At 36.1% G+C, this 9755-nt stretch overlaps 1 protein-coding gene across 1 annotated transcript in view; it reads right to left on the reverse strand.

Annotated features, from left to right (window-relative positions):
• LOC117124353 (acid-sensing ion channel 2-like) overlaps positions 1–9755 on the reverse strand; it is a 29270-nt gene continuing 19515 nt past the window's right edge. Inside the window, exons 5-7 of the mRNA XM_033270571.1 lie at positions 9563–9713; positions 6797–6888; positions 1–1502 (exon numbers count right to left, since the gene is read on the reverse strand). Coding sequence (XP_033126462.1) covers positions 1330–1502; positions 6797–6888; positions 9563–9713 — 416 coding nt within the window. The 3' untranslated portion in view covers positions 1–1329. The remainder of the gene's footprint in view (positions 1503–6796; positions 6889–9562; positions 9714–9755) is intronic.

Here is a 9755-nt window from a genome sequence, read left to right on the forward strand (position 1 = left end):
TTAATGACATATGGTATATTAAAATGTACACTATGGCTTGTTATTACGAATACGATTTGCTGTTAATTCTATTTTAAGGAACTGCACACATGACACCAACAACCAAAACCTCTTTTTTACGTAGGCTTATTTTCAACTTTTTGCCAAAAGGGTGGACAACTGCAAAGGTACATCGGTCCGCCAACAACTTACCTAGACCAGTTGACCTCTGCCGAAATTAGATATATCATAGGCCTATAAAAAAAACCCTGAAAGTAAACATAATGTTTCTCATAATCTTTATTCTTAATCGTGACGTCAACATTTTACTTTCAACTTCAGGTTCTTAGCTTTTTTTCTTACGCTGTCACCCCAAATAAGGCTAAGGGCCACTCAAGGTAAGATAAGATACTGATAAGATTTATTATTATTTTTTTACTACTAATACTACTACTATGCATTGTAAAAACCGTAACAGCCTTCCCGCCATGATAAAGCAGAATGTAACTGACAATTTCATTCTTTCCTCCATGTTTTGAGTAATTAAAGAATAAAAATGTATTAAACAGCTCCTATTCTATTATCACTGTTATCCATTTAGGTCTTTTAAGGTGTACGGTATGCAATTACTCATGCATAAATGGAGGAAGTGGTTGTCAATTTGTATCCTGCCCTGCTTCCTTTTCTGGTGCTTTTTACTGTATTTCTACACTTATACAGGTCTCTTCCTTTTTGTTTTGCTAATTGCTTATTAATTGGTTTGATTTGATACGAAAATTAGTAGTGCTTTGAGACTGAATAAAAATTAGTTTTGGAAAAATAATCAGCTACTTCCTTTAGTCATGATGTGCAACTTGCTGCATGATTAGAAGACATAGTTATAGATATATAGATGCCATTATTGCCTTCAAAAACGTCTTCGAGCCTTCAGGCAAGTGGCACTTTACATGTCAATACTTCCAATAGAATAATTAAACTTTTTATAATATTTTCTTAAATGTACAATACCAGTAGACGTATCTGGACGAACTAGCTCAACATATATATACTAAGCAAAAATTGTAATAATCTATTGCTAACAGTGAATGTAATCCTCAAGTAAATTTGTCGTTAAAGAATACGTCGGGTGCTAGGAATATGATTCATCTGTAACAACGATCACTGGTAGTAGGATAACACGAGGCACTAACTTTACGAGCCCTAATGCTGCGCATGAGAGCAAAACATTTGAGGGATACGTAATCACATCGTTATTATTATATTGAAAGACTGATAATGTTGACCATTTCATATAGAGTTAGCAAAAATATGCTTCTATCATGCGTTAATAAATAGTGACACTACATCAGTTTAGGCAAGCGATGTAGGTATATGTTTTTCCTTGATCTCCAATAGTCCTCTCATTTTCTTCTCCCGTCGTCGTCTGACACGATCGACCAGGTTTATAATCACAAAATCAATCAATTCACAGACGGTGATGGCGCTAGCGCCAAGGAGCAGTCCCATATAACCTCCAATGTCACCTGTAGATGCAAAACACAACACATCGATTCTTAGAATCTTTATTATTACTAATATTATTACTTTATTAAATATTCTTTTTGAGACTATTTGGCCCACAGTGAATAATACATGTAGGCTAGTAGGGCATTTGGTATTTAGGGCTTTAGGTCACACACAATTCTATATCATGAAATATTATATCATGCTAATGAATCATTAAAATAAGCTACCGTACTAAAACATTATTTAATATTTGTACAGAAAACTGACTAGAAGAGGTGCTTCCATACGACCAGATAACACTGATTCTTCGCCAGGAACGATATAAATGACCTTAGGCCTACTATTGCGACATACACTAGTGATTGACAGTGACATATCACGGGCTCGAGTCCCCTCTTACCTCACCCAGATGAATAATTCCGACAACTGTTAAGGAACGTTTTCTTTAGAGATATGCCTGATAGATCAGGTTCGGACGCAAACTTGTTATTAGGTGGGTGCGAATTTGAGGAGGAGAGTGGACCAAAATGGCTGGGGGACGCAGTTCCTGTTGGGGTCGAATGGGCGGAGCGCCCTCGCGCCCAGACATTTCTAATAATTTGAGGTCTTAATTGATTCTTTGAGGTCTTAATCGAATCTAAAGATGCGAAATCAACAGTATTAAACGGTTTTTGAGTGACAGATTCAGGAAATGAAATGAAATGGATAGGGAGGGATTTCACAGATGGAAGTTGATAACACCAGGGGTGGCGCCAGGATTTGCCCGACGGGGGCCGAGGTCCCCGACGCCCCCGACGAGGGGTCAGATTTCCCCGACGAAAGCAAACTGGGCGTGGTCAAGCTTTAATTAAAAGGTTTTCTAAAAATGGTCCAGGGGGATAATCCCCCGAAAAGTTTGACAATTTAGGGGTTTCAAAGGCTTATCTGATAGATTTTAGAGTCCGCTACTAATATGTAGAAAATACACATAATTTCTTTTCTCTCGGACGGGGGGAGGGGGGTGGAGCTCTCCTCGACGGGGCCCTGCCCCCCTCCCCCGCTGGTGCCACCGCTGGATAACCTTAGCCCCAACATGGTTTGGGATGAGAAAATTTATGATTATTTTATTTTTTTAGGAGGGTGACGCACCCGTCTTACCTACACCCAAACCCCTCCCCCCGCGTACGGGCCTACAGATCTTGCGTTTGTTCCTATTTGAGCATTGTTTCTATCATTTACCTCTTCACCGTTTATTGAACTTTACCGATTTGGTTGCATTATATTTGCAATTCTTCTTAACGTACATACGTGGAACAGAAATCAATGTGATTCTCTTGTTTTAAGCATCTGAATCTATTAGACACTATTTTCTTTCAGATGTTCAAGCCGTTTGTCCAGTGTGAAAAATGGCCAAAGAGCACATTAGAGAACGCAGGACACTCTTCGGAAAAGATAGGGGATTGTCTCTCATTGTACTAGACAAAATAAGACGTTCATAGTTTATGATAAATTATTGTTAAAACCAGGAAACAGTGAAATTACATGGAAACATCTCGAAACGAACATCAAATGTTATAACCCGCAGTACCGCCGCTCTTATCATAATCAACTGATAAACAATTTACAACCAATTAAAATTGCTTTGCGAATGCTCGCTATTGTGTTCTCATGGTGATCGACGTCGTATATACCATATAATCATACCAACAGTTAAATTATATGGGGTGCCATACGCAGCAAAAGTCCTATGTTAAAATCAAAATGTAATTGCAAAATTCAATGTCTAATTTATTAAAACGTAGGCGTAAATTTCTCAAAATCAGTTTCCCAAAATGAAGTTCTAATTTTTCAAAACGTAGTTCAAATTTTCCAAAATGTAGTTCTAACTTCTTTAAAATGTAATTCAAATTCATAACGTAGGTCTGAATTGATCAAACGCCCTCTTCAAATTCTATTCCAAAACGTAAATCAAAAACCAGGCTGGCTTGAAATGCATTTTACAACATTAGACATGGACTTTTGCTGCGTATGGCACAAAGACTTGCGAAATGTAAATCAAAACAAGTCAGCCAAGCGTGACGTGGGCCTGTTTCATTAATGATGGAGGAATCATTTTTCCGCTGCAGTCCAATGCCGTGAAGAACGCTTCCCAGTGCGTCTGCTAATTTTTAATGATCAGGGTACTGCGATCACGAGCCCATGCTAGGCATTACAGGGTAGGCTTTGTGGGCTGAGATTTGCAACAAGGTCTTGGACTAGGCCTCTAGGAGGCCTGGTCCTAGTTTAGGCCTATAATATACGGTAGTAAAATTCTGTATAAGTAGTCATATGATTAGCCTACAGTTTTACATTGTACCAAGATCGATATTAACGATCGCATTGAAAATAAAAAGAAAACTTTAAATAATTAACTTAAGGATTTTAAAATATTCCAAACTTTTACGCTTAAAAAAAAAAATAAATAAATAAATAAAGTAATAACTTAAAACACAAACAACGCGATAGAATATAAAGTTTGAGAGAATAATTGGTATGATTCGCTATTATGTTGCTGTTATACGTCCCGTTTTAGAATACGCAACTCCAGTTTGGGGAACTTGTATCACTGACACAGAGTAAACAGCTTGAACAAATCCAAAGTTGAGCTTTAGGGTTCAGCTACGAATGTGCAAGGTCTTTTTTAAAATATCCCTTTACTGTCAAAGAGGCGCACCCGGTTGTGCAGGGACTATTTCCAGAAGCTCAAATTGTCAACGCATAGGCTAATCATCTTTTGCCTAAAGCTAGGGAGACACATTACAACCTAAGGTAGAATAAAAACATAGCGTTCAAAGAATTTTATGACAAATGCTGGTTTTTTTCAATAACTGGTAAGTCGTCCCTGTACACCCGGGCCCTCCTCTCTGGCGAGGTCATGTTTAGATAAGTTATTCCTTTTATTTTCCGCGAGTCGATTTTTCGTTGGTTTAGGTGTCAGTCCGAATTGTTTTATTGATACCCTGTTGTAAATTGTAAATAAAATGTCATATAACTTTTAATTAATTAGCGAATTATTTATTTTTGTACTTGAATTCTTAACTTAATTAAATTGCCTTATTGTAGGTTTATTTAGGTTTTTTATGTGTTTGTGGTGTGTTTGTTATGTGCAATGTTGCTCTTCCCTTTTGTTAAACTTCAATTTTGATTTGACTTAGGGGCCTATTCTGTAATGTTAATGAGAGATTGCAATAAAGTTCTTCGTATTTCGTATTTCTGAAGTTACACCGTTGTACATTGAAAAGTTAAATGTTTTTTAAACTGCTGATTTAATATTGAATCACACCACAGGAAACTAAATGCGTGACTGAAAATAACCTCCAGCCCAGACGCTTATTTATGTATTACGATTACAGTACCTAATGTGTAAAAAATAATGAAACTGCAAAACAACTGACGACACGGCGCGGGACGTCGTCATATCGGACGACACAATTTTATGGAGAACGCAACGCCACAACGTTTCTAATGACAATCCGTTCATACTGCCTCCGACAACCAGCAGACGGCGTCAAGTCAGCTAGCGCTCACAGGGAGCATAGGCCTTGGTCGGTGGGGGACAGAGGACACGTTCCCTCCCGTACTTTTTACCAATCTTCTGTAGTTAAAGCCCCACTTTTCAAAGAGAGTGGAAAGAACAAGTAGGCCTACGAATGACTGTATTTCCGGACCAATACTACGTAAAAACGCAAATGTTTGTACATTTTGTCACCACCTCAGTAACCATCGATTTTATATATGCAACGGTCATCAGAGGCTAAATTTATTATTAAAACAATGTACTGTACGTTGTTAAAATTGGAAGCTTTTAAACCTATTACGCCAACATTTTTACGAACTCAAAAGTTACAATTTTAACGATTTATTAATTTTGTATATTATTAAGGCCCATATACTAGAGTTCAATATTATGTGCATACATAGATTTCTGTTTTTCCTAATTTCAAAAAAAAAATTATAGTTAGTCAATTGAATTTTATATATCCGTTATTAAACAATAATTATACCTCCTTTTACACAGATAGGTCTGTCTATTTCGACTTATTAAGTAGCGATACGACAAGTTTATTAACTCCGATGTTACTTGACGAAATTTTGCCATGGCATTATGCAAGGGTAGATCCATTGAGTGGCTAAGGGGCCCCGTGCTTTCTTCCGTCAGTCCCGGAAAAAGTGAAAAAAGTGTACCCATGAGTTAAGTGGCGGTCACTGCAGTGGGCGAATGGGCAGCTCGATTATTTTACCCCTCACTAATTTTGAATTTTCTAAATTTTCATAGATTTCATAAACTAGGATGTAAAAATCCAGGCACCTAGAGGTGCCATAATTATAATTTCCTTTGCGACTCCCAGTATAAAATAGACTATAGGTCCATATAAGTCATTTGCGACTCCCTTTAGGTAAGGGGTGTCTAAGGGAGGGGAGCAGATCTCCTGTCGGGAAAAGTCAATAATTTTGTAGAGGACACTGCTTTAATAAAACATTTTTACCATCTGAGAGTGCCATTTCCGAGCGTCTAGATAGGCATATTCTTTTAAATTTGCTCACCTCAGCCCCCAAAATGGTGGCGCTGAGGTGGGCGTGTTGACCTATTGCGTCCCCTCTCCCCCCTCTGTCAGATAATGTCTGGATCCGCCCCTTTCGTGATAATGATACATTAAGTAAATCACTTTTTATGTTTGTGAAATAAAAATCCTAACTAATACTGTGTGTGCTTCTTATCGCCTTAGTCCTGTTTGTTTTAAATTTATCCATGAAGGAACTTGGTTTATCATTTGTTTTTCATGGTTCGAATACGTCACGCGCTAATCAGTAGATAATAAATTATTATTTATTAATGTTAGTTTGTTCGGGCCACCCTCCTTTTTTAAAATTAAAAAGTGAAGAAAAAAGAAAATTACATTTAAATTTAAGTCTGAGAGTGCCGTTTCCTGCCAACTAGAGGTGCCATAATCATAAATTTTCTTATCTCAATCCCAACCATGATGGGGCTGAGGACGTGGTCTACACTCCATCTGTAAAAGTCCCTCCCTGGACCCCCTCTATTTGGAATTCCTGGACCCGCCACTGTATTTTGTAATGTAGTGTGGAAATTGCTTATAAAAGGCTATAGACGCCAGACCTTCCGGGGCATCTTCATAACATAATAATGAGTAATTATAATATAGATTATTATTCCAAAAATCTTTTTATTTTCCAGAGATTAGAATTAATGGCACTCCACGTGACTATTGATAGCGCAAATTAAGATTCCATGACCTTGGCATGACAACTGAGCAGAATCTTAACTCCATACTTTGCAGAGTTGATGCGTCGTACGCAGCGACCTGTCTGATCTCCTCAAAGCTCAGTTCTTCGAAGTAAATCACAAGATCTAAATAATTCTTCCTGAAAAAGAAGATTTAGTATTTAATTTTGAGGTTAAAACAGGATATCTAGTTTGATTTAAGATTTTAAATTAAGTAAATCAAAGTTGGCATAATATTATCTAAACTCTAAAGCCACATCCGTGAATTTAAATGTTCATGGCCGGGTGAATTATGTTTTTCTCACGGAATCCCATGCCTCAGTTGCTAAGTGAAGCCAACTAAACACAAACATAACATCTTCAGCATGAACATTCATAAGGCCATTAATAGTTTGCCATTTCTATATAATCGTTATAGGCATATGCTATATTATCATTTTAATATTATCATCATCATTCAGGAAATTAAGACGTTTTAATATTATACTTTCCTATTAGCTTCATTGATTTAATTTCAAACACTGTTATTATTATTACAATTTTACCAATATAGAACACGGCACGCTATCCACTTAACGTAAAAAAATATTATTAACCACTTAGGACTAAAGTCGTCAAATATAATAGGAATTACCGAAACCCAAGTTGCCGAATATCAAATTGTTAACTTAACTTAACTTGTTAAAAAAAATGTGAATTCCAGTGTTCCGAAACCCATTTTGCCGAATTCGAATCAAAAAGCCACAGTACTCTCCTACTCGCATTTCTTTCATTTTATAAGTCAAGCTTACCTAGGCCTATCCACATCTCTATTTTATTACTATCAAGTTCAAGGACTTTTCTAGCAACCACCCAAACTTCTTATAAACACTGCCCAACCCTTTTTCATTTTATCCCTTTCATAGATACGTTCTTTTTCCCCCCTTTTTTTATACTTTCTGATCTTTACTCCTGAGTCCAATGCCTGGATCGTCTGTTCTAATTAATGCCTTCCCACGTTGTTGTCACACGTTTATACTGGTAATTTCATTAACATTTTTATCCTGATAATTGCATTAAAATTGTATTGATTCGCTGTTCTACTATTTGGAATGATTTAAATGCTTATTTGTTGTATATAATTATAAGAGTGAAGTTTTTAAACCATAAAATATCTTTATTTCACCGTCTTCTGTCAGCGGGGTCTTCCTTTAAACTTAAATATCTTAATGCTCAAATTTTTTCATAATATGATACAAGCATTGAGATCGCGTTGATAATTATTTTGTATACATTGGTTTATAATTTTATTTACAGATTAAAGTAATAAATGCATCAATTATGACTATTATTATTATCAATTCTTCTCTATAATTAAATAAACTTAAAAAATAAAATTGAAAAATAAAATTCCAGCAATAATATCAAATTATTATAAATATTGTTTTTATATTCTGGCTAAGAAAATATTCAGAAAATGTATTATATATTTAGATTTAATGAAAAAGTAAGTTGTTGTTTGTTTAGTGAACACAGTTGAATTGGATAAACTTTGTACACAAACATTAAGAATAATGCAAAATAATAAAATTTAACATGCAACCTTCATTTTAACAAGGGCGAAAACTCGATTCTGATTGGTTGGCTGTTTCAAAAACGTCACTATCTAGCGTATCACAGACTATCTTTGCAGTTATGCCCTTCTGCCTTGGGAATGTACTGAAAATTGTGTAGCTAATCCCTTTTGCTTTGCTCAAATGTAGCCCATGGACACTTTTTACAATTTGTTTTTTGTAACAACATGTGTTCTATGATGTACCGACCCAACGGGCTATATATCTCAATTTTGCCCAAAGATGTAAATTATGCACATTTGCCATAGGTGGGGGAGGGGGGCAGCATTTACACACATAGACATCATAGCGTTTGAACGTTCCTGCAACGTTCCTGCAACGTTGTTGTTTTTATAACGTTAGCATGTTAGCGAGCGTCGCTTGAAATGTTTCGAAAGTGGTCCAGCGGGCAGGCCCCCAGAATTTTGGCAAATTAGGGGTTTGAAAGGCTTATTAATCGATTTTAGAGTCTACTAATATGTAGAAAATACATATAATTATTTTTTTCTCCTCGACAAATTGTGGTTTTTCTCTCGGACTGGAAGCCAGTTCTCCCCGACGGGGGCCCTGACCCCGGCCCCTCCACCGCTGGCGCCACTCCTGCTGAAAATAAAATGTTTTTTTTTCTTTCGTAGGAATTTTACCCACCTTTATTTCTATCTCTTTTTGTTACATTTTGATTTTTTTTTCTGTCATCAATGACATAAAATATACGGTAAAAATTGAAACTCAATTGCACTTAAAAAGGACCAGTCCACAAAGCTTGACTGTAATTTTTTGACAGCATCTTTTAAACTTTTATTAATTTATAAAAAAATACATTAATATATATTTTTTTTCTTTTAGGTTAAATATTGTTGAATAAGTAAATATATAAATTCCACAATAGCATCGTCTTCTGTCTCATTCTACAACTTCCACATTCTTATATCATCATCATTCTCACTCTCATCATTCTCATCCTCTTGCATGCACATCATCCTCCTTCTCATTCACATCCTCACTTTTTTTTAATTGCATATTACCCTTAATAATACAATAGAATACAATATTCCACCTCATCATTACCAACCAACTCTCATTTTAATCATCAATCTCATAAACCTTATCCTCTTTCTTATTCTCAAATTATTCTCATCATCATCGATCATTGTCACCTTTTAGTTGTGAATTTAAATCGTATGAGTTATTCCAGTAAATAAACATAAACAATTGCACCTACCTGATGTGTTCCTCTGTTTGATTAAGTGTCACCTGTAATTCTTTAGTGATATGCTGAGCTGGCCAGAATGCGCTGGACACCCTGGATTGATACACTTCACGTAGACATGGTATCGGGCAATTACACACCAACCCCTCTCTCGTATAGTTTGCTGTTTAAAGAAGAACTAAGGTATGATAATTAAAGATAATGG

Source organism: Anneissia japonica, unplaced genomic scaffold, assembly GCF_011630105.1.
Source record: "Anneissia japonica isolate Jap-2015-1 unplaced genomic scaffold, ASM1163010v1 scaffold11029_len304543_cov171, whole genome shotgun sequence".
Lineage (NCBI taxonomy): Eukaryota > Metazoa > Echinodermata > Crinoidea > Comatulida > Comatulidae > Anneissia > Anneissia japonica.